Source organism: Oncorhynchus clarkii, chromosome 27 (assembly GCF_045791955.1).
Source record: "Oncorhynchus clarkii lewisi isolate Uvic-CL-2024 chromosome 27, UVic_Ocla_1.0, whole genome shotgun sequence".
NCBI lineage: Eukaryota > Metazoa > Chordata > Actinopteri > Salmoniformes > Salmonidae > Oncorhynchus > Oncorhynchus clarkii.
In genome coordinates this window covers 27,412,629-27,438,010 of record NC_092173.1, presented here as the reverse complement: position 1 = coordinate 27,438,010, position 25,382 = coordinate 27,412,629, and the positions used below count along the sequence as shown (strand labels likewise).

The 25,382-nt window shown below is 43.2% G+C and overlaps 1 protein-coding gene and 2 pseudogenes across 2 annotated transcripts; 1 reads left to right on the top strand and 2 right to left on the bottom strand.

Moving 5' to 3' along the window:
* Positions 1-6,669: 6,669 nt before the first annotated feature.
* Positions 6,670-7,601, bottom strand: LOC139385872 (class A basic helix-loop-helix protein 9-like; annotated as a pseudogene).
* A 7,691-nt stretch (positions 7,602-15,292) lies between these two features.
* LOC139386066 (nuclear factor 7, brain-like) lies at positions 15,293-18,390 on the top strand. Of its 2 annotated transcripts, none has more exons than XM_071131486.1 (6): positions 15,293-15,966; positions 16,179-16,274; positions 16,449-16,679; positions 17,103-17,125; positions 17,209-17,327; positions 17,539-18,390. In XM_071131486.1, exons 1-6 carry the CDS (start codon positions 15,562-15,564, stop codon positions 18,075-18,077), a joined length of 1,413 nt encoding a protein of 470 aa, XP_070987587.1. In that variant the 5' UTR covers positions 15,293-15,561; the 3' UTR covers positions 18,078-18,390. The 2 variants fall into 2 exon arrangements, with proteins under 2 accessions (XP_070987587.1, XP_070987588.1); XM_071131487.1 differs by having other exon boundaries at positions 17,520-18,390.
* A 632-nt stretch (positions 18,391-19,022) lies between these two features.
* On the bottom strand, positions 19,023-24,665 carry LOC139386064 (FMR1-interacting protein NUFIP2-like; annotated as a pseudogene).
* Between the last annotated feature and the right edge of the window lie 717 nt (positions 24,666-25,382).

The window sequence follows — 25,382 nt, the reverse complement described above, 5'->3', positions numbered from 1 at the left end:
TTCATAAATGACCAGCATGGTCGAATAATAATAAGGCAGAACAGTTGAAACTGGAGCAGCAGCACGGCCAGGTGGACTGGGGACAGCAAGGAGTCATCATGTCAGGTAGTCCTGGGGCATGATCCTAGGGCTCAGGTCCTCCGAGAGAGAGAAAGAAAGAGAGAAAGAGAGAATTAGAGAGAGCACACTTAAATTCACACAGGACACCGAATAGGACAGGAGAAGTACTCCAGATATAACAAACTGACCCTAGCCCCCAGACACATAAACTACTGCAGCATAAATACTGGAGGCTGAGACAGGAGGGGTCAGGAGACACTGTGGCCCCATCCGAGGACACCCCCGGACAGGGCCAAACAGGAAGGATATAACCCCACCCACTTTGCCAAAGCACAGCCCCCACACCACTAGAGGGATATCTTCAACCACCAACTTACCATCCAGAGACAAGGCTGAGTATAGCCCACAAAGATATCCGCCACGGCACAACCCAAGGGGGGGGCGCCAACCCAGACAGGATGACCACATCAGTGAATCAACCCACTCAGGTGACGCACCCCTTCCAGGGACGGTATGAGAGAGCCCCAGTAAGCCAGTGACTCAGCCCCTGTAATAGGGTTAGAGGCAGAGAATCCCAGTGGAAAGAGAGGAACCGGCCAGGCAGAGACAGCAAGGGCGGTTCGTTGCTCCAGAGCCTTTCCGTTCACCTTCCCACTCCTGGGCCAGACTACACTCAATCATATGACCCACTGAAGAGATGAGTCTTCAGTAAAGACTTAAACGTTGAGACCGAGTTTACGTCTCTGACATGGGTAGGCAGACCGTTCCATAAAAATGGAGCTCTATAGGAGAAAGCCCTGCCTCCAGCTGTTTGCTTATAAATTCTAGGGACAATTAGGAGGCCTGCGTCTTGTGACCGTAACGTACGTGTAGGTATGTACGGCAGGACCAAATCAGAGAGATAGGTAGGAGCAAGCCCATTTAATGCTTTGTAGGTTAGCAGTAAAACCTTGAAATCAGCCCTTGCTTTGACGGTTGTCTTGAAAGCAACCTAAATCCAGAGAATGCCAGACTTTGATGACAAAGTTTGATGACAACATTTCCCCACGAAGGACCAAGGCGCCACCTTCCTGTTCAAGTGAGCACAGTACAACAAGGTGAGTCCAAAAATGTATTGTATGTTGCCGCATAAATGATGTAATGTGAGAAAGGGGTGAATACCTAGTCAGTTGTACAACTGAAATGGGTCTTCAACATTTAACACAAACCCTCTGAATCAGAGAGGTGCCGGGGGCTGCCATAATCAACATCCATGTTTTCGGCACATGGGTAGAACAACAGATTTTTACCTTGTCAGCTCAGGGATTCGATCCAGCAACCTTCAGTTAATGGCCCGACACTCTAACCACTAAGCTACCTGCTATCTGTCGTTCTTCATTTGTTCAGATATACTTCGATGTTTAGTGTCAGCATTTGTTGCTGGCATCTCATGCCTAAACTTGCTAATCTTGCCAATTAAAAAATTATTAAAGTAGTTGACAATATCAGTCGGTTTTGTAGTGAATGAGCCACCTGATTCAATGAATGATGGAGCTGAGTTTGCCTTTTTTCCCAACATTTCATTGAAGGTGATCCATAGCTTTTTACTATTATTCTTTATGTAATTTATCTTTGTTTAATAGTGTATTTTATTCTTCTTCTTATTAATTTTAGTCACGTGATTTCTCAAGTTGCAGTGCGTTTGCCAATCGGTTGTGCAGCCAGACTTATTTGCCATTTATTTTGCCTCATCCCTCTCAACCATACAATTTTTTCAATTCTTCATCAATCCACTGGGATTTAACAGTTTTTACAGTTGTTTTCTTAATGGGTGCGTGCTTATTGATAACTGGGATAAGCAATTTCATAAATGCGTCAAGTGCAGCGTCTGTTTGCTCCTCATTACACATCACAGACCAGCAAATATTCTTCACATCAACAACATATGAATCACTACAAAACGTATTGTATGACCTCTTATACACTATATTAGGCCCAACCTTTGAAACGTTGGTTTTCCTAGATATGGCTACTATATTGTGATCACTACATCCGATGGATCTGGATACTACTTTCAAGCACATTTCTGCAGCATGAGTAAAGATGTGATCAATACATGTTGATGATTTCATTCCTGTGCTGTTTGTAACTAGTTTGACTGATAACCTGTACCAGCTTGCAGGCACTGGTTACAGTTTGCAGCTTTTTCTTGAGTGGGCAGCTTATTAATAGCCAGTCAATATTTAAATCACCCAGAAAATATACCTCTCTGTTAATATCACATACATTATCAATCATTTCACACATGTTTTCCAGATACTGCCATTTCTGTCTTTTCTGTAACTGTTATAACATTGTATTGCTACCACTGTATCATCAAAGGTATTGTCTAAGTGAGTTTCAGAGAGTCAGAATATGAATGTCATCTGTTACTAAAAAGTTATTCATTTATTCAAAAATTATTCATTTCATTAACCTTGTAATTTAAACTAGAGGTGTATTGTTTCGAAAAGGTATCGAAATTGTCAACAAAAGTTACACCCATTGAGCTGCAATAATCACATAGCCAGTTGTAAAGAGAACAAATCCTGCTAAATGTTCATGTTACTGTCACGACTTCCGCTGAAGTCGGTACCTCTCCTTGTTCGGGCGGCGGTCGGCGTCACCGGCCATCTAGCCATCGTCGATCCACCTTTCATTTTCCATTTGTTTTGTCTTGTCTTCCCACACACCTGGTTCCAATTCCATAATTACATATTTGTGTATTTAACCCTCTGTTTCCCCCATGTCCTTGTCCGGAAATGTTTATTGTAAGTGTGTGTGCACATTATTGCTGGCGTGCGAAGGGGTTTTGTCCCACTGTATCTATTGTTTTTGTTCACAGTGATTTTTTATTATTAAACTGCGCCGTTGTAACACAGTCTTTGCTCTCCTGCGCCTGACTTCTCTGCCGCGAGTACGCACTCCTTACAGTTACACTCAATGCCACGATTCAGAGAGGGCGCAGGGCCAGATATGATGGGTCTTTTGTTACTGTCTAGCAGAGAGTCAATCAGCTCTTTGAAATCCAGTTTCAGCTGTTCAGAGCTGCCCTTCATGATGTCATTAAAACCCACATGGACTACGATAGAATCAATGTCCATGTTCTGGCATAGTACATTCGGGAGCAGCTTAGTTATGTTTTTTACTCGAGCTCCGGGATAAGAAATTGTTTTTGCACCTGGAACACTTACATTTCTTACCATGATGCTGCCCAAGGACGAAAACATCCACCCACTTCCACGTTTCATAACATGGTGCAGGCCTCCGACAGACAGAGAAACCCGCTCGATCCAGACCAGGGACAGAAGGTTGCTGACGTTGTAGGGGAAGGAGTAGGAGTAGGCTCAGTGGCCGCAGACACAGGTACCCAGAGCCACGAAGGTGCAGGAAGGCTCCAGGGCACTGTTATTCACAATACCAGGATATGTATATTTATATTAGGTTCAGTATGAGCTGACAGCACTACTAAAGCTGTGTGAGGTGAGGCTCTGTGTCTGAGTCTGAGGGCCACGGGCCGATGGGTTCGTTGGGCGGCCTCAACTTTATGCTGTAATTTTATCACAGGTGAAGGATTCAGAACGGGAGAGAGGGAGTGAGTGGCCGTCCGGCAGGCAGACAGGTAGGAGCTGGAAGGCACAGTGAAAAAACGCTTCCCGTCTCCCACTTGTCAGGACTGGACTAGCGAGCCAGTGGAGAGCTGGCAGCAGAGAGGAGAGAATGAGACAATCGTCTAGGACGGGTGTTTTTTCTGCACTCCTTTTCCCAAGTGTAACTGCCACACTCCACAGCATTAATCAGGGCTGGGGTGACAGTGACAGGGAGCCAGCCAGCACAACTGCTGATCTGTCACTGCGGAGAGGCAAATGACAGTGGTGACTTTGAGCATCCTGCAGGAAGGACAGACACAGACACTCTACACACCATTCTAGTGTTAAAAAGGACATTCCCTCCCCTCTGAAGGCTCTCACTCTGACTGCATAACAGAAGAGATGGGAAGTACCATGGACATTGTGTCTCTCAGCCTGGAATTCACATTAAGCAACATTCACATTTGACCAAAATTACTCCATATGAAGGAGTACTTCAAATGTAGGTATTTTGGTTTGTCAATATTTCAGTTTTAAATCTGAAATGAAATACCCCCCCCCCCCCCCCCCCCCCATTCATCACAAGACCTTTTTTTTCCCCTGTGGCACTGTTGTGTCTGCTTTCTTACCTGAGGTGTGTTCAACAAGGGAAATAGTTTGCGAACGTTGGGCAACGTTAGCTTACATATTCCATTTGTTTTGTGTTAGCCACGACTGTTCGAGAAGATAGTGTGTTTCTGGTCTAAGCTGCCGCTAAAAATGATCAAGTGGCCATGTAGACTTTATACTATATTTAGTTGGAATAGCTAAGTCGTTTTCAGTTTTAATACTGTTGCTAAAAAGCCACAGTAATCCTTACAAAAAGTAGATGTTTGATGTTTCACTGTAACATTTTGGAATGTTGATTCAAATTGTTACTCTGGTAACATGTTCGCTGCAAACAGGTTTGTTGTAAAATATCTGTAGGTATGAGTGTTCATAGCCTTACAGGTATGGGGTTGCTTGGGCAACAGTCATTTTGCAGGGTCACCCTTCCAAAACGTGTGTTGTTGATATGAGTGAAGCCTTGGTGGGTGGCCGAGGAAAGGGCAACACCAATGTAGATCTGTAAAAGTAAACCAACTGATCAGATTACTCAAAATCACCATCGTAATAGTAACAGTGAAACCGCATCCTCCATATCTGTATCTATAACGCTACACAACATTTTCAGGATTCAGACTTATACGAACTGTACATTAGTAGGTGTGAAAGATGTGACTGCCCTCTGGGAGGCACTAACAGTAAAAACTAAATGGTTGATCAGGTTTTTGTACTAGAGATGATGTAAGTGTCCATGCTTGTCAAGTCATGTTATGGAGACATACTAAATTACAGCTCATATATAAAAGGGCACACAAGTTCACAGTTTAGGTCTGCCTGTCTGTCTGGGTAATACAGTGTTTCACATCCCTAGGAAACGGGAGGGTGAGAAGGGGGGAGAGGAGGGAAATAGGAAGGGAGTACGGCCCTTGGCCCTAGTAGACTAAAGCCCTTTGCCTCTGTTCCTCTTCCTACTCGATTTGCTTCCTGATTTGTCTTGCTTTTACTGGAATCAGTTTGCTATGATCCTGACCACAACCTACTGTATACCTGCCCCTGATCACTTCTCTCCTGCAGCCCGTTTCCTCTGTTTGCACACCTCAGGCATTCATTCACCAGTGAGTTTCCTTGCTTTGTGACAAGAGAAGGCATGCTGCCAATTGCTCATCCACTCACAAACACTTAGAGGTCAGAGACTTTACGGCACAGGCCTTCCTGAATCAGGGATGTAAAGGACCTGTATAGCTGTACCATAAACACCTCCCTCTATCACTCTATTCTACTACACACAAAAGCACGCACCCAGGCACGCACCCAGGCACGCACACACACACACACACACACACACACACACACACACACACACACACACACACACACACACACACACACACACACACACACACACACACACACACACACACACACACACACACACACACACACGCTTTTGCCATTTTCTGGTGAGAATCAGAAATGGGGGCATTTGATTTGCTCAAAACAGCTTAGTTCGTGGTAAATTACATTGCAAGGATGTCTACATCCATAATTACTCCATTCATATCATTTCAAGTTGAATGACAGTCCTTGACCGAAAAGGAATGTGGTTGGCAATGCTAATTAAAGGATGAGAGACAGAGTGTGACATTCAATGTCTCGGAGAAGAGCCAAGGAGGTGCATTGTAACCTACTCATTTCAAAGGAGAGAAGCAGGGGTAAAAAACCAACCATGCAAATAATTATCAATAAGTTCCAACTGTATAAGTAATCATGGAAAATAACTATCTTATGTTAGAAATATTGATTGCAATGCCTTTATTCATTTTCAAAGAAGTATGGGCGATTCATAATGTTCCGAACATGATTTATTCCCTTTAATATTACATAATTATCTTTCAATTCTTACAAAAATACAAATTGCATAGGCACAATTCTGACACTTTTATAATAATAAGTTGCTTTCTGAGATGTGTGCTGCCGGGGAAGGAAGCACTATGATTCTCTCATTGAGAACACAGTCATCTTTCTCATGCTCTGTTTTAAGACTAAACTCATACAGCTCATTCAGTAGCTATTTTTATTACATTATATTGTGAATTACAAACACATGTTGAAATGTTAAACACATTCCTTTCACTTTTAGAGACTATTGGATGTAAAACGTATACTGTATTCTACAAACCTCTGCTGTAACATTCCATTTCAACAATACTTTTGTCAATCTGTTTAAACAAGTGTAAGACATTACTAAGAAATCCACTTGCAAAGCCAAATAGCCTAAGCCATCATTGCAATCCCATACATACAGTACATATACAGTATAGACATATACACACATCAGCTTCACTCTGTTTGACATCATTGTAGACATTAACGTTGGTGCCCTCCAGTAGAGCTCATGTCTTGGGTTCACCCAGATTCAGTACATTGTAAGGAACTGTTGGTAGCCAGCTGATCCTTGCAGGTAACCCGGCTGCCACTTGAAGGGCACGGCAGGATAGGAGTCTGAGAAGCTGTCAGTGTGGTACGGATGACAGGTGGCCCTCATTCCAAATGGGTACCCTGACCCCCATCTCCACTCACAGCTGCTGAAGTACAGGGGGCTGCTCAAGTCCTCTTGAGGGTGTGAGGGTGTGTAGAGCTGGGTCCCAGTGGAGGAGAAGTGGGCATAGGATGGGGAGGGCAAGCACGATGGGCTGGGGTGTCCCCCTCCTGAGGTGTCTGTATAGAGCTGGAGCTCTGGAAGCAGAGTGATGGGAGACTTGTGGGCACCGTGATCCAGCCGGGACTGCTGGTGGTGTTGAGGCTTACACTGCAGACAGTAGGTCTCCACCGGGGTCTGTCTCTCTCCCTGTCCTTCCCCAGGTCCAGCATGGCCTCTCCAATCCCAGCCGAGGGCTGCTCTCTGAGGCATTCTGTGTGGGTGCAGGGTGTCTGTCCTCCTGGCAGGGTGCTAGGGCTGGGGTGGGAGAGCAGGAAGCATGTCAGCGAAGAGATGTGATTGATGGCATGCCTCAGAGTGGCAACCTTGGACAGCCGTTTGCCATTGAGGTCATGTTTGAGCACAATGAGCAGCGCATTGAATGACTGGTTGTGGTCCAGGATGCATTTATGCTCACGAACATTGCCGTCCACAAGGCGGGACGGGACTTGGAGCGGACGGGGCGACTGGGTCTCTTCTCATCCTGGCAGCTGCCGGCCGTGCCCCCCTCGCTCTCTGGAGAAGACTTCTTTGAAACAGCCTCACTGTCCTCGCTGCCACTGTCCTCCTCTTCCTCCTCCAAACCCAGCAGACTCCCCTCTTGCTCCTCCTCAGAGAACTCTGACTGTAAGAATGGCGTGGCTGCTCATGGCTGGCCTGGTGCCCCCACTCCCCCTGTGTACTGTACTCTGAGAAGACAGGCTCAGGTCTGTCACTGGTGCCTCATTCTGCAGACACTGCAGATGTTTATCTTCCAAGCTGAAGTAAAACTAGTGAAGTTCCAAGTTCCTGTTCTATCCTACGTGACTCCAATGGTCGGCAGACAGTGTTCAGCCATACCTCAAGCCCAAATCTTTCTACTGTCTCTTAGCTCCTTTCAGTGACTCAGTCCATACCTCTGGCTGGCTCTGACAGGCAAGAGCAGATTTTAAAGACTTGTCTTTTTGTATGTGTCACATTGTAGGAAGGTCTGCCTAAAAGCAAAGTTGTATTCTGTTTACAAGGGCCATGGAGGCAAACAGGAGAAAGATTAGTCAACTGCCCCCCCCCCTCCCCTCCCCTCCCCAGTCATGCAGGATCTCCCCCGCTTCTAAGGTGCATTATTAGCATGATCAGTGTCATAATGGAACATGAACATGTGATGATAAGTGGCAGTATTACAACGTTGTGAAAAAAACATGGTATGCTGGTGGATGGAAGCCATTTGTGACATTTCTGGAATATTTCAGTAGAAATACTTTCTTAAATGTTATCTTAAAAATAATGAGTACCCCAAAAATAATGTTGCGTAGAAGACATTTGTGAAATTTCTGTAGGCTAATGTTTGAGTATGAAGGTCTTGACAGATAGGAATGCTATCTTAAAAACAACGAGTCATGTTTTAGGTCTCAGGAATATTATTTTTTTAGGACTGAGAATGCATTGCAGAAGTAGCCATTGTGATTCATTAAGTCTCGCCTGCCAGGAATCTCAAACACACAGTTGTTGAAAGAGATTAACATACAATTCCTCTTTACACCTTATAGCTGAGAAAAGAGAGTAAAAACACTTATCATCACGTGTAAGCTATATCTACGGCAACAATTAGCCTATTATTAATATTATTAATATTATTATTATAATTAGTTCTATTGAGTGATTCTTACCTTGCCATGGCTGGACTAAGGTACAGTGTAATTTGGATGTCTAGGTTGGGTGTTGGGTCATTGTCCTGTTGAAAAACAAAAGACAGTCCCACTAAGCGCAAACCAGATGGGATGGCGTATCGCTGCAGAATGCTGTGGTAGCTATGCTGGTTACGTGTGCCTTCAATTCTAAACAAATCACAGTCAGCTCCGGTTAAACTGACATGGTAAGAGCAATGTGTTTTCCCCGGTGCAACTCAATAGTAAAAGGCTGATAGTTATTGTTGGTGGATAAAAAGTTGTTTAGGTGAGAATTATAACATCACCCTTCCTTTTCTTGTTCTGCAATTAATGCATAATGTATAGGTTTCTTAAACACAGGTCTGCACACTCTTGCATGGTGTGCTCTCTATAATTTGAAATTAGTTGTAAAAGCAATAACTTTCCATGCTAATCATAGGTTGGGTTTTGAAAATGTGGGAGGGTCACAACTTCACAATTCCAGTCAGAGTTTTCCCTAAAGACTGTTATGCCCATGTCTTCATATCTTATCAATGTTTACCCATAACAATATGACCTTCTCAGTCACAATGACGTCAGTGTTAGACTTTACCCTCTCTTTTCCCTGATTCCTATTACTCACATTTCTTTCTTTGGCCCCTTGGTTTGATTGCAGACGAGTATCCTCGCAGAATGGTCCTCGTCTGAGATCTGAAGGGGGGGGGGGGGGGGGGGGGATAAAAAACATATGAATCATTCCACAATTATCTTTGTAAATAAAACCATCCATCTGCTGCCATAATTATCTTTTTTATCAACGTTATTTTCATCCATCATTCTCCCTCACTTTTTACGTCATCAGCCACCACTAGTTTGATGTCATCTTAGCAGAATGATCCCAGGAGAATCTGAAGAATCTACTTGGTTAGCCACGTCCTGGACTAACAGAGTCCTTTGGGTGAGAGGAAATGAAAGGGAGGATGTAGGACCTGTACAGGTAGAGTGTCTGATGAACAAGTCGGAGATAATGCAAGACTATTTGAGGACTTTGAGCGTGGGAACTGAAGCTCAGTGTTTTGGCAGGACTGGCTCGCTGGAGTCTGAGAGAACACAGTGGGAACTAGGCATAATACAGTAGCCTAATCTTGTGAAGTAGGTTTTGGTGCAACTTTAAGCTTGCCTTATTACACTAGGCAAGTTGTCATACATTCTACATAGCTTCACTATTCTTAGTGTATGAGACAACAACTATTTTAAATAATAAACTGTGAGGCTAGTGTAGGCATAGTGGCCTAGGCTTTGACCAAAATCTACCTTTGGTCAAGAGGTACCTTTGAGCAAGACACTTCACCTTAATTGTTCCACCTTAAATCATAGCATTATTTACGCCCTCTAAACCAACTGAGATTGCCAGTTCAAGTGGACTCAAATCAAATTATGATCAATCGATTGTTTCATTTTTCACAAGGGGTTAGAAAGAGTAATGTCAGCAGAGTTACTGGAGCTGCTGTCCCAAGCCGTCTTAAATTATGAGGACAGACTCTGGGAGATGAGAAGCAAGTACAGGGAGTGAATATTTAATAAATAATGGACAGGAACAAAACAAGGACAGCGTCTGGACAGCGGAAACAAAACATAATTAATGCAGAAACGTGGAAGAAACTGAGGAAGTGACAGATATAGGGGAGGCAATCAATAAAGTAATAGAGTCCAGGTGAGTCCCATGAAGCACTGATGCGCGTAACGATGGTGACAGGTGTGCGTAATGATGGGCTGCCTGGCGCCCTTGAGCGCCAGAGAGGGGTAGCAGGAGCAGGCGTGACAGTATCCTCCCCATCTAGGGGCGCCACCCGGCGTCCCACCTGGGTGAGCCGGACGAGTCAGCTGGGAGCCTGATGAGCTGGCTGAGGTGTGGGAGCCCGACGATCCGGCTGAGACAAATGTCAGCAGAGTTACTGGAGCTGCTGTTCCAAGACATCTTAAATGTCAGCATGGTTACTGGAGCTGCTGCCCCAAGCCATCTTAAATGTCAGCGGGGTTACTGGAGCTGCTGCCCCAAGCCATCTTAAATGTTAGCGGAGTTACTGGAGCTGCTGCCCCAAGCCATCTTAAATGTCAGTGGGGTTACTGGAGCTGCTGCCACAAGCCATCTTAAATGTCAGCGGGGTTACTGGAGCTGCTGCCCCAAGCCATCTTAAATGTCAGCGGGGTTACTGGAGCTGCTGCCCCAAGCCATCTTAAATGTTAGCGGAGTTACTGGAGCTGCTGCCACAAGCCATCTTAAATGTCAGCAGATTTACTGGAGCTGCTGCCCCAAGCCATCTTAAATGTCAGAGGGGTTACTGGAGCTGCTGCCCCAAGCCATCTTAAATGTCAGCGGGGTTACTGGAGCTGCTGCCACAAGCCATCTTAAATGTCAGCAGATTTACTGGAGCTGCTGCCCCAAGCCATCTTAAATGTCAAGAGAGTTACTGGAGCAGCTGCCCCAAGCCATCTTAAATGTCAACAGAGTTACTGGAGCTGCTGCCCCAAGCCATCTTAAATGTCAACAGAGTTACTGGAGCTGCTGCCCCAAGCCATCTTAAATGTCAACAGAGTTATTGGAGCTGCTGCCCCAAGCCATCTTAAATGTCAACAGAGTTACTGGAGCTGCTGCCCCAAGCCATCTTAAATGTCAACAGAGTTACTGGAGCTGCTGCCCCAAGCCATCTTAAATGTCAACAGAGTTACTGGAGCTGCTGCCCCAAGCCATCTTAAATGTCAACAGAGTTACTGGAGCTGCTGCCCCAAGCCATCTTAAATGTCAACAGAGTTACTGGAGCTGCTGCCCCAAGCCATCTTAAATGTCAACAGAGTTACTGGAGCTGCTGCCCCAAGCCATCCTTATTTGTAAGGAAACTGACATACAGAGCCAGTGGATTATGGTCTGCACTAATAGATCCGTTCTCTCCTCCACTTGTGGGGTGGTAATTTACTCCGTGAGAAATCTAAAGCGTCTGATCCCCTCCGTCAACGTGTCACACTTTGTGTTTGTAATTACAGCACCAGGTAGTCCGGCACTGTCTTTGATTAATTTGTAACGGAAAGGATTTGGGGCTAGCACAGCACAGTGTGCTGAGTCATGTAGCCTATAGTCCTATACATATGTAGGATCTTAATTTGAGCCAGTTTGCTACAGCAGGAGAATAATCCTGCAGCAACAGGAAATGTGAATTAATATGTGGATTTTAATTCATGGACATTTGTGTAGGGGTTAATACAATTTTCGTAAGGGAAAATCAAGTCGAAAATTTCTATGTGGAAATAAACCTTTTTAAAAGCCTTTTTAAACCTCAAATACACTACATGTTTTAAAAGTCCTGCTTTGCAGGGTGATCAATTTAAGATCCTACATCCGTATAGTGCACAAATAGGCTTCCTCAGAGGCCTGGGATTTATAGCAGAGCTTGACAGATTTATGGTCCGAACACAAAAAGCTTTGAATGTAGTTTGAAACAACCCTTGGCCCAGTGTTTCTGACAGATGACAAGACACCAGCAATTATCTCTCGCCATAAATAACATATATTTCTTTACCAATACATATTTACACAGAGGTCATTTGAGATAATAAGCAAGGAGGAAGTCTTGTGGTCCAGTATATTGACTGAATGGTGACGGAATTTTCATACTACTTTAAGAACAGATTTTTTATAATCTATTTGTAATCTAGCAAAGGAAGAAAAACAGTTTCCAGTGAAGACGTGTTTTATTGATAGTATTGTTTTAATTCATGTGTCAAACCAATGAAAACATAATTGTGCTTGTCACGTCCTGACCTTAGTTCCTTTTTTATGTCTCTGTTTTAGTTTGGTCAGGACGTGAGTTGGGGTGGGCATTCTATGTTTTGTATTCTAGGTTTTGTATTTCTGTGTTTGGCTGGGTATGGTTCCCAATCAGAGGCAGCTGTCATTAGTTGTCTCTGGTTGAGAACCATACTTAGGTAACCTGTTTTCCCACTATGGGTTGTGGGTAGTTGTTTTCTGTGTCTGTGTTTTACCATACAGAACTGTTTCTGTTTTCATTTATTTATCTTGTTCTTTTGTATTCAGAGTGTTCAGTTAAATTTCATTAAAATATGGACACTTACCACGCTGCGCATTGGTCCGATCTTTCCTACTCCTCCTCAGAAGAGGAGGAAAACCGTTACAGTGTTCTTCAACAATAACAGAAAAATGGAGGTAGACAGCATAATGGGCATAATGTATCTGGGAAGTGAGATGTTATTTTACACTTTGTAATTCAATGCGCTTCACAAGATCTCATTAAATAGAGGGAGTCTGTCTGGGTGTGATAGAAATAAAGTCAGTATAGCAGCCAGGTATTCTTTTTCCCTGCAGCTGTAAACGTGTAAAGGTGGAGGACACTGCTGGTTCAAGCTCTCCCCATCCAGCTCCAACCCTCTGCCTTCATACACTGGCAGAGCTGCTTGACCTTTAGGAGGACAGTGATGTCATATTTCAACAGGATCTTTACCCTGTGGAGGGAGCAGGTGGAGGTGGATCCCCTCTTCTAACGCCCCTCCCTCCCTGTCCCGCCTCCTCAACCAGACTGACACACCCACAAAGGTCTGTCTGCATGCAGGGCTCTACCTGTGGAAAGAGAGAGTGACCCAATGGCACATGGCTGAGCCACAAACACACACACACCAATAAACAGGTCTCTTTGCTTCATCATTTTTTTATTATTCTATTCAATTGTATACATTAAATGATTGATAGTCCCAAAGTACTCCGTTTAGAACCTACTACTGTAAATGCAGTATGTACAGTACATCAGCATCAATCACCTGTCATCTTTAATCCAGCAGTGTCAATGGGAGATTTGTGAGAACATTTGTAACGCTCACAGATCTGAAGTTTGGATTGGGCCATGAGTGCCCGTTAAAACTGTCTGTCTGCCTATCATCAAGTTAGATGACACATCAGTCTGTGCACATACATAGCCAAGTCGTCATCACTGTGTGAGTTGTATTGTTGTATTTCTGTTGGATTATTTTCCATGGTGAGAATATGCAGCAAACATCCCCATCTGACAAGAAAAGAATACTTGCAAACAAAGATAATGATAAAGATCAGATAAATTAGTCTTTCCTCATTCCAAATATGCCCGGACCTTCTAATTACATGCAATAACTAAAGTAATACCTGGCTGGCCAAAGCCTTCACATTGAACAAATGATTTACCTTTACAGTGTTTCAGAGACCGCCTCCTATGCCTGGGCTTTCAATGAGAAAGCCATGCATTCCAGCAGTGAAATATGACCTGTTAATAACACAAATCTTCCACACATGAGAGTCTGTCATCAATACACAGGGAGAGTTAAATCACTAGCGTCCCACTGGTGTACTAAGTGAAGTGCCACGCTCAAGGTAAACTGGCCTACATCAGATATGTTCTAGCATTGCACATCCCTCGGTCTAGCATTATTCATTCAATCGCTCTACAATTCAAACTCTGCAGCTTTTCACTCAAGGACAATATTAGAACCCTGGTAAGTGATAAGTTATGCTTTCACTGACACCATGGCAAAAGCTTCTTTGTCGGGACTACAGTAAGATGCTCTGATCTGATCACAAGACAAGTCCTGTAGTTTACCCCTGTGGTGGTGCAGGAATCTTACCCTCTCTGCCCCCATCCATGTGTAAAGGCACTGGCCACCAAACAGCACCTTGAGCATAGAGGCTCTGAGGAAGTCAGAAACCAAGTTATATTTTATCAGAAGTTGAGGCAATTAAGGCTCACAAATATTCATGTTCACAATTAATAGAATCAACCATTTAGTGACAGTTCTGTTTTCAGAGCTTAATCTACTGTATGATAAATATTCATAATGTATAAATATTATTGTTATGACAATGGTTTGAGGTACGACAATGGTATGATATTTTATTGTTTTATTGTTTCTTCAAATGAAAGATGTACACCTTAACACTGCTTCTACATGCATTACAGACCTGCCTATTTGGGAAAAAGGATAACATAAATAAATATGAAATAGATATTTTCACAAATCCTCCACCCTCAACATGACAAGAGTAGGGAGATGCTTTTTTAAGTCCCATGCCAGCCTGCCTCACACCATAATTACACACAGTAGTCATTATGGCCTCAAACACTTACACGGTGGTCAAGGTTAAAGGGCCAGGACCTTGTCCTCTTCCCACACAGAAACATGGTAAAGACCCTCTGTCCCTCTGACGGTGGTAATAGGGAGACAATGGGTCAACCCTGAGACAATAGATGTAGTTGACATCCTGCAATTAAAACAATAAAAACAATTGACCTCTGAACAACCTAACCTCCAATCAAATTGCTAGAATTACATGATGCAAAAATAAAAATCTGCTCTAGAGAAAAAAAGTTGTATTTTCATTCATAGATTCCTTTCCAGATGATTTGAATGAATTAAGTTATTGTACACAAAAAGCTCTATAAGGTAAATTATTCATTGTAAAGGGCAGTGTGTCTTCAAAGCTCTGTGAAACCTTGACTGCCCTCCAGCGGTTAACTTGGAAATAAACAAGGAACTTGAGGCCTTCACACACAAACCCTCAACATCTACCACTAACATAATTTAGGGGGTAGTCAGAAACATTAACAAATTAGTTTCTTTGCTATGATATATTATGTACAGACTTTTGCGTATGTGTGTGTAGCTGCGAAGCTCCTCCCCTCATACACATGTAATACACAGATTGCAGGAAGTATTTTTTACAGGAAGTAAACACAGCACTCTTTGACAGAACTCTATTTATTTGCCTGTTTTGTACAACAAAGGGCAATGTACATGATACAGGACCTTTCAGATCACTTACTGGAGGAGATGAGGACATCCTTTAGTTTATAGTCTTATAGTATATACCTGCTACCAAACAACGGTGAGTCTTTAAAAGTGAAAGTTAACCAATTCCTAACAGTGGGGCATTACGAGTGTGACTGAGAAAATGGCCTCCCGACGGTCTCTCCCAGAAGACGATCTCTCCTGTCCTGTGTGCTTAAACATCTTCAGTGATCCTGTCCTCCTATCATGTAGCCACAGCTTCTGTAAAGCCTGTCTACAGGAGTACTGGAGCCTGAGAGGATTTCAGGAATGTCCCGTTTGTATGGAAGTATTTTCAATGGTTAATCCACTCTGTAACCGGGCTCTAAAGAACCTGTGTGAGGCTGTCTTAAAGGAAAGAAGTCAGAACGTTTCAGACGGGTCTGAGGTGCTCTGCAGTCTGCATGGTGAGAAACTCAAGCTCTTCTGTATGGAGGATCAAGAGCCCATTTGTGTGGTGTGTCGTGATTCAAGGAAACATAAAAAGCATGACTGCATCCCCATACAGGAAGCTGTACAGGAACATAAGGTAGGATTATTTGGTAGTGGGAAAAAAATACCTTGTAGTAATTTCTATTTGGATTATTTTTTAACATGTAGCACTATTTTGTGGTACTTTACAACAGTTGGTGCTAAGATACAGCTTGGGAAATCTGTTTGTTTTTTACTCTTAACCAAATGTCTTTCCTATACAGCAATTTCACAGAGTAACACCTTTGTGAATCCCATGTTTAATTTCAGGTGAAACTCAAGACTGTATTGAACCCCCTAAAAGATAAACTGAGGCTCCTTAATGAAATCAAACTCACCTGTTATAAAACAGCAAAACATATCAAGGTATGAAATTTCAGTATTGATGCAACAACATTGTACTCATTTTGGCTAGTTGTCAACTCAGTTCTAGATCATCATCATATTGTAACAGAAGACTGAGGTGAAGCAAGTTTGATTGGATGCCGTCAGCGGTGGGGGGATACAGTATGTCTTAGATTTTCCTCTCACTGTCTCCAGATCCAAGCCCAGTACACAGAGAGGCAGATTAAGGAGCAGTTTAAGGAGCTGTACCAGTTTCTGCGAGAGGAAGAAGCCACCAGGATAGATGCAGTGAGGATGGAAGAGGTGCGGAAGAGTCACGGGATGAAGAACAAGATAATAGAGATGAACAGAAAAATATCATCACTTTCAGACACAATCAAAGCCATCGAACAACAGCTGAGAGTTGAAGACGTCTCATTCCTGCAGGTAAACAGCTGATTTTATGAGTCGATATTGTATATTGTAGCAATCCTTCCTATATGAGCCACGTTACTATTCCCACCAGGTGGGTTAACCCTATTGGTGCAATGTGTAGAGCTTTTGCCTTTCATGTCAGAGACCTGGGTTCACTTCTCTGCGCCCCCATTCACTACATTGGTGTCAGAAGTGGGAATGCACAGCCCAGAATGTGTGAGGGGACTAATTAGTCAATGCATGTTCCTTCCTGTTTGGAGGGGGCAATATAGCAATCCTCACTCTATGAGCCAATTTACAATTCCTACCAAGTAGGAATGCATAGGTGCCTTTCACGCCGGTGACCTGAGTTTGCTTCCCTGCCGTTCTCTACAGTATTTACTGTTTATTGATAACACTGATTTGCATCTCACCTGCTTTCTTGTTCCTCTTCAGAACTACAAGGCCTCTGTGAAAAGGTAAGTAATCTTAATCCTGTATCTCCTCTCTGTGGTTCAGAACCTATCATCAGAGCAGTATTGAACACTAAACGTTCTTCCAGAGCCCAGCACCCACTGCCGGATGCAGAGAGGGTTTCCGGAGCGCTGATAGAAGTGGCCAAACACCTGGGCAACCTGCAGTTCAGAGTCTGGGTGACGATGCAAGGGATTGTTCATTACAGTGAGTGTTTTACAGCAACAACAAAGTTTTAGTCTGCGCCTTGTTCTTAGTCCTAGAACAGTATCTGTAAAAGGCAAATTCAGATGAAATCCAGTAGTGTTCTGAATAATAATAAAAACAATATTATTATTTCTATTGCAATGCTCATATTTAGATGTTAGTCTCTCAATTAAACTTGTGGGTAATTTCCAGAGTTAAAATCTCTCATCAGCTCCTGTAATCCTGGACCCCAATACTGCAGGCACACGTCTCATTCTGTCTGAGGACTTGACCAGCGTAAGGGATGCTGATAGAGCACTACAGCTTCCTGACAACCCAGAGAGGATTGATGGATGTGTTCTAGGCTCTGAGGGTTTTAACTCAGGAACACACAGCTGGGATATTGAGAATTTGGATGGTCACTATTGGGCTGTAGGTGTGACCACTATGCATGCCAACAGGCCTAATAATTGTAGCGGTATGCCAAATGAATCCTGGGGTGTTTGGACTACTTGTGATATATACCTAGAAATGTCCCCACAGCCAGATCTCCATCACCTCACAGTAGATCACTTTCCCCAAAAGATGAGAGTGCATCTGGACTGGGCCAAGGGAAAGCTGTCATTCTTTGACCTTGATAAAAACACACACATACACACAATCACACACACTTTCACAAAGACAGTCTACCCTATATTTCGTCATGATAAAACATTGAGGATCTTACCAGTGAAGACCAGTGTGACAACAGTTAAATACAACACAAACTGATGTAATAGTTGAACTGCCACAACACTGTTTCTTAGCACTCTACTCATAGTCATTAGTGTTGGAGAGGTGTGCATTGGTCTTTTCTCCACTCTCTCTGAGACACACACTCGGCTCTATAACAATGGATTCTGACCCTGGTCTTATCAACAGGTGAAGCAATGAAATTGTTCATGTATCACACTCTTTATGTAGCCTAATGTTGATATTTTGTATTGATTGATCCAGTAAAATAATTTTGATTGCTGTGGATGTTTTTCTATTGTCAGAATGCTGTGTGTGGTATATTAAACCTGTATTCTTGCTCTTTGTCACATCTGTGATGTTGATCTTCATTCATTATCAGTAAACTATTTTACTTCCTTACCAAAAGCATGTCTAACTGCATACAAATGTCCACAAGGTTTTATTAATACAATGTGAAACAAATTGTGTTTCCCTTGTTTATCTCCTGTTAAGTTTCACCATTTCCGGCATGTTAGTCTCCAAACATCACATCTAACAGGAGGCACCGACAGCAAGAGAACAGAACTGGTCTCTGTTAAAGTACCTCCATTTTCAGATGTCTGTCCTCTCTCACTGACACACTCATGCCATTGGTAAAGGGGGGTGTTGAGCTATGACTCAAACATCCTTGTTTAACCACTGTAGTGGAACATGCCCAACATGTTTATACCACTCTAACTCAACTCTAAACCTCAACACCAGTTCCACTGGTGAAACCGCTGTGGAACTGGCTTCAAGGTCCAGAGTTGGTAAGAGTTGAATACCCCTGCTCTATACCTTCCTTGTGCGAGTCTCTCTTAATCCATTCAAACCTCAGATCTTGAGACAAGGAAAAACAACTAATGTATGGAAATTAATGGGACTGATTTCATTTAAGGGGTAGTTATTGTAAATAGACTTGAGTGTGTAGCTGTAAGTCATTTAAAATAAGAATACAGGAAGTTTCAGCTAATCACATTTTTAATAGATTTAGAAACTGACAACTTTTGTTAATCCTTAGCATAACTACAGCAGGAAAAGAAAAGTGAGCAACAATTAACGTAACTTAATACATGACAGTATGAACAGTCGACAACATGGCACAACTTCTAAATACACTGTACTGTAGTATAATTTTAGTACCAAATGCAAACGTCAGAGCTATTAAATTTTTCTAATATTTGAATTGCGATTTAGAGGGACACAAACTAAAGGAATTAAGATGCCATAAATTAACCATTCAGTCAAATAGACTTATATTTTCACATTAACCCTGACAATTAAAACACTGACCTAAAAAGCGTGACCCAGTCTGAGAAACCAACCTAAAGAAAGTTAGTTATAATTCTCAAAACTGATCGCAGCCTGACAATCCACAGAAGTGAAATTAAGAGTAAGTAAAGATCTAAATTAAAACCCAAGGATAGACAAACAGAATGTTCAAAGATGTATTCTGGCTTAGTTTGGCATGGTTGATTATTAACATGGACAAAACGCTTTGTCAATAACTATATTACATCATAAACAGACTGTCCTACTTACAAAAGGTGCTGTAATTGGCTGGTATAAATAGAGATTTAATTTAGTTAACTAAATTTGACTGTAATTAAATAGATAAATCATTTAAAGTGGTGATCAGTTATCATAATGTAGGCTGAATAAATTCACGTTTGGGGACTCGGGAGAGAACTCAACTAACAGTCTCAGAAAGGACTGTTTCTTTCCCTATGAATAAGAAATACTAACAATTCTCCTCTGAAGGTGAAACAGACTTGAGAAATCGGTCCTAAATTTACACTAAATCCTGCATTGATGTCAATAGGAGATTTGTAACACAGACATTTGCATAGTTCTGGTTAAAATACTGCCCTGTATGAATCTCTAGAGAGTTCCTACAGTACAAAACAGTGGTCACTGCCTAAGTGCCAATCCTGTGCAAAATCCAATGAGAAAGACTCCCTAGAACTTCAAAAACTAAATGTTAAAAGAAAATGTACACAAATATGGGGCACTCATTGGAGCATTGAGATGGTACGTAGATGTAGCATGTTAAGCATAACCTGGATGATTAACAGAAAAAAAATGAAAAAGTATAGCCTCTGCACAGTGTTGGTAACCACCACCACACATCCTGAGAAAAACATCCCAAAAACAGAGCCCAAAGAATTTAAACAGAACTTTGAGCCAGTACAGACCTAGGCCTCAATGGGAGAGGGATGCATATTCTCATAATTTCAACAAGTTCCATCTATCTACCACCCAATGACCTGGGATTTCAAATTAGTGTAAATCTGTTAAAAGGGAAAAATAACATGTTAATCAAAAGTTCCAAAAATATATATGTTTTGCAGGGGCTTACAAAAGCCTTACCCATGATATTTGGTTGCTTGCATCGAACCTAGAATACAAGCAGAAAACCCCAACTTGTTTTCACCTTGCAGCACACGGTTTACACATCTAGAAGGCAACCATTCTAAAACGTTCAAACCTTTCCCATTTAATTCAGCCTGAATTCAAAATTACGCACCGGTGATAACCTATAGGTCAAATATGAACATTTTGAATTCCTAAAGATATCAAAATGTTTCATCTTCCAAGACAGGCTGAAAGTATCCTGTGATTCCAAAGATGTGGCGGGAATGCCGAGGTGGTGATTGACTGTCTGAGCATCCCACGTCACTTAATGTCCTCAACAAGCCTCTCTCTGAACATGGGAATTGAGGGCGAAATGTATGAGTCACTCTTGCTGACACGTTTCCTGTCAAACAGTTGTTCCCCCACTGTTCAACCAACCTGTAATCTCCCGAATGACAGCATCCCTGTAAGAGGCTCATTGTGGTCTCTGTCGCTGCTATACTGTGCCTGACCCCCCCCCCCCCCCTCTACAGCACAAGCTGCTCACATCAAGTTAGTCCTGCACATGAGTCTCAGAAAGGAGAGGGAACCAATTCATGAGGCAGCGGCCAGGAGAGGGCGTAGCACTCAGTCATGACTTAACAGGCCCATCCTTGGACTGCTCATAGAACACAACTCCTTTTGAATCTAGACGGAGGGAAGTAGGACACGTCAGATTTACTTAGCTCAGACATACAATACCAATAAGGCTTTTCGGGTTCTTGAAAATCTCTCCACAATCATACAGCAGGAATTACAAGCTTACCTTGTTTTTGTAAATTCTGAATATATTCAATCTCTGTAAAAATATAAAAACAATGTTTAGTACAGTGTGAGAGATTGATAATACAGTAGTTATACATGCACCATTCTCTTTCTGTTCTAAGGACCAGCCATAGCAGGACAATGTTTTAACTTTGAATGATCAGAGGCAACAGCTACCTACCTTTAGTGTGATAGATAACAGCAGCTTTTAGATCAAACGCCCCCCAAGATCTTGAGTCACAACCCTTGTGGTGGCTGTGCTCCTTCACCAGAGCAGACACAGGATGAGCAGGGGAGGCAATAGGCAACTCAGCACCAGGGTCCTTAGAAGAGGACACTACGGCACATCTACTCCCAGCCTCACCAATCAGTGTGTCTGTGCCAGGGGCTTGGCCTCCCAGCACAGCATCAGGGCCAGGAGCCAAGTGAGGGCCTGATTTCCCAACACTGCTATGGACTTGGGGCATAGTTTGTTTGTCCTGCTTGTAAGCTCTTGGGAAGAGGGGCTTGTCAGGTCTCAGAGAGGTGGCAGAGACCTGCAGAGGCAAAGCTGTAGGGCCACCTCCCTGAAAGGTGATCTCCACGATCTGGCCTTTCAAGGCTGGCTTCCCCACTGCCGGCCACACCTCGGGCCCTGCACTGGGCTCGTTGATGAACGACAGCCCCCACTGGTTCTGGAAAATGTCCACCAGAGCTTTGGGATTTGTCTTAGAGGCAGGTGAGTCCACTTGGTGGGCGCTGGGGAGGGCTGGTTGCATATTTGAAGTGGCCAGGGGGTAAACAAGGAGACTGGGCTTTCTCAGTTCTCTGGTAGTAACGGAGGGGGTGCCCGACATATTAGTGCTGGACAAGGATGATTCGTTCTCCCACTTGCGGGGAAGGGAGACATGCATTGCTCCAGTGCAAACAGTAGTGGTGAAAAGTGGCGCAGGGAGGGGGCAGCTATTCCCCTCTCCAGATAGGAGTCCATTGGTGAAGCTAGGGGAGGTGATGGTTTTGACAGCAGACATGGGGACTTGGGAGAGTCTGGTGGGCACCTGGGACTGGGGAGGGGAGGTGTCACCTGCTTTGTTTAGATTCTCTTTCACTTTACTTGCATAACTGACCTTGGGCACTGTTTTGGCACTACTATTGTCCACAGGAAAGACAGGGGGTGGTTTAAAGAGGGTCCATGAATCCTTTTTTGTGGAGGTAAGCTTAGCTTTGCTTAGTCTGTCTTCCAGCTTTTTAACAGAGCCTGCAGCAGCCTTGCCGTCAGAGTTGTTACAGTGTAGTTCACCAACCTGAACCACAGTGGCCTGAGCCACAGTGGCCTGAGCCACAGGTGGGACACTTGTGATGGAAATGGGAGACTGTGAGCCTGCTGCTGTATCGGCAGCCTCTGGAGTGTGAGGCTCCGTGTCATGTTTGTTAGTGACCATAACTGCCTGAAGCGTAGCCTTCTCCTGCCGAGCAGTCACACTCTCCTCTGCCATTGCACTCCGCTGAGCCCAGCGTTTCTTGGGAGTGATGTATCCACTCTCAGAACCACTGCCACCGCTGTCTGGTCCAGGCATGCTGGGGTAGCCGTTAGCATACAGGTCAGGTTTGAGGAGCACAACGCCATTTGTTAAAGCAATGGACTCGCTCTTGCCATCACGTGTTTTCAACTCTGAAGGCATGTCATTTTTGCAATTCATACTGTTCTTAAAATGGCTATTGCTACTGCCTTTTGTGTGAGTGGCGAGGAGCTTCCAGGGAGGTTTGGGTTTCAAGTTGTTTGCTGCTTGAGTAATGAAGGGCATCCACAGGAACAGAAGGGGTGTTCTCTCGCCAATGGGCTTCCATTTATTTTTCCATTACCTGATGACAAGAAAATACACAATAACAATCAAATATACTGTACTTGCATAGAGTAGACCTACATTTGTTAAACTATCTTCACCCAAAAGAATACGTCTGTTTTGTCTATGTCCACAACAATACAGGCTATCCAATGAAGTCGTACAGGTAAACTGATGCCACATTTCCTGCAGACAATTCAAAATCTGATATTGAAAGTGTTAATGAATGAGTATTTTTTTTAAACATGAATACATTTGAAAGAAAGTCAAGCCCGCTCACATGACTTGATACATGTCATTGCCAATACTAGCCAGCATATCTGATCTTGTTTACAGTGGCACTAGGGTCAGACAGCATTCCTCTGTATATTAGGAAAAAAGTTACCTCAATCTAAGGATGAAAAATGCTTTGTACTCCAAAGTCGCATTATCCCAACTGCTACACCAAGAAGATTGAACAGCTAGTTTAGTAGCAGTCATTCAATCTTCTCGTGGAACAGTTGGGATAATGGGACAATTCTGAGTACAATGCAATTATCATCCCTGGATTGAGGTACGTTTTCTGAGCTATATCTTCAGCGGTTCCTTGGGGTCTTAATATACACAGGAATACCGTCCGACCATAGACATAGTACAGCTGTAAGCAAGTGGGTCGGATCTACTGGCTGTGCCAATGATGCCAGAGAAGATCAAGTGACAAGAGCAACAGGCCCCAAAATAACGATAGCTACTAGCTAGCTACGAAAATACTTGGAAAAACAGCTGATCAAACACATTTACCATTGATGCCAACACTCAGACCATAACTCTTACAATTACATGAACGTAGGAAAAAGTTACTGTTTACCGTAGCTAGCTAATAATAATAGCCAATGTTACTTAATTAGCAAATGTTAACGGAACATTCCAGAGAAGCCGGTTCGTGTTGCAATGACGTTAGATAACGCATTATCTACATTCCCAAAAGTGACACTCGGCTGACTAACGTTAGAATCAGGTAATTACATCGGATTTGTTCGCTGGCACATTTCTTAAATCATTTCTGGCTTACAATGCTGCTAACTAATGTTAGCTAGTTAACTACATTAGCTGTCCGGTTATTAGACGGTGCACAAGGTCAATGTCCAGCGAACTGTCGTTAGCTAGCCAACGTTCACTAATTTAGTTAACCGTACCAATCTAGATAACTAACTAAACACTCACTAACAGCGTTCTCTAAAAAAAAACGAATTAGCCAACGGGCTAGCTCATGTTTTATATAATAGCTAGCTGTGTAGTTAGCTAGCTGCAAGCTGGCTAGTGACGGCTCAAAAGTTTGTTGCTACAGTACTGTAGTAGATTATGGAGGGACATTCGGACCCGTTTTCTCCGTCTGCGCTTCCTCGTACTGGTGCTGTTGATCATTTTCTACCCATGCGTTCGGTGGACCGGGGTGACTCTCGTCTACATGCTTCAAACATCCCTCAGATAACCATCCATCGGTCCGGTCCTCCATTGAAGTGCAAATTAAATGCAAATCCACGAAGGCTGCTTCCCCTGTTAAACTAGCTAGCTAGCCAGTAGCATAGCCAAAACATTCCCAATCAACGCCCATGACTTCATTTCTGAGCTACGTTTGGGCGTGTACAAGCGGATCATTTGTATCAAGTCGGTGACCTTTCAGTGTGTTGCATTATGGGGTTTAACAATTGTCCGGCTTGCGCATACATTTTTTGTTACAAAAATTGTGTTGTAAAAAACATTGAGTTTTGACTGCAAGTTTTTACAGTTTCTCTTTACCAACTTAATTCTACAGCCATTGCCTGCATTGTGGGAGGCTCCATTGCCATTCAATCATTAGGATGTTTTTGTTTGACCCACGCGAACGTGACTGAAACAGGAACCAACTTTGCTGCGATTCATGTATACAGTGGACACGGACAAATACATGTAATAGTTGATGCTCTCTCAATCACTCATTGATTGTACAATGTACACAAGTGTGACTTCAGTAGGTATAATTTCAGTTTGTGAGTGTGTGATATTGGGGTTGGAACCATTATTTAAACATTATAAAGAACAACAAGATATATTATAAATATATCAAATTTCAGCCAGACCGCCCAGCCAATCCGAGCCACCTACACGCCCGACCCCCACCAGTTTAGTCAATAACTGAACTCTCTCACAACACAAGTTCCTTCCCAAGGTATGGGAAACAAAGGTTTAATGAAAACACACAGAAATAGTACCCCCTCCATATAATTCATATCATATGACCAATAGTACTGTAGAGATCTTTTTACTTGCACACAGTATAGCTGGGTCACCCTGCCCTGCCCCTAGTGGTCCATGGCCCTGT

Bases quoted from the DNA above. Each gene is read 5' to 3' on its own strand.
- LOC139386066 (XM_071131486.1), top strand. From the start codon at position 15,562: ATGGCCTCCCGACGGTCTCTCCCAGAAGACGATCTCTCCTGTCCTGTG. The intron at 15,967-16,178 runs GTAGGATTATTT...GTTTAATTTCAG, and splicing joins AAGCTGTACAGGAACATAAG to GTGAAACTCAAGACTGTATT. The intron at 16,275-16,448 runs GTATGAAATTTC...CACTGTCTCCAG, and splicing joins AAACAGCAAAACATATCAAG to ATCCAAGCCCAGTACACAGA.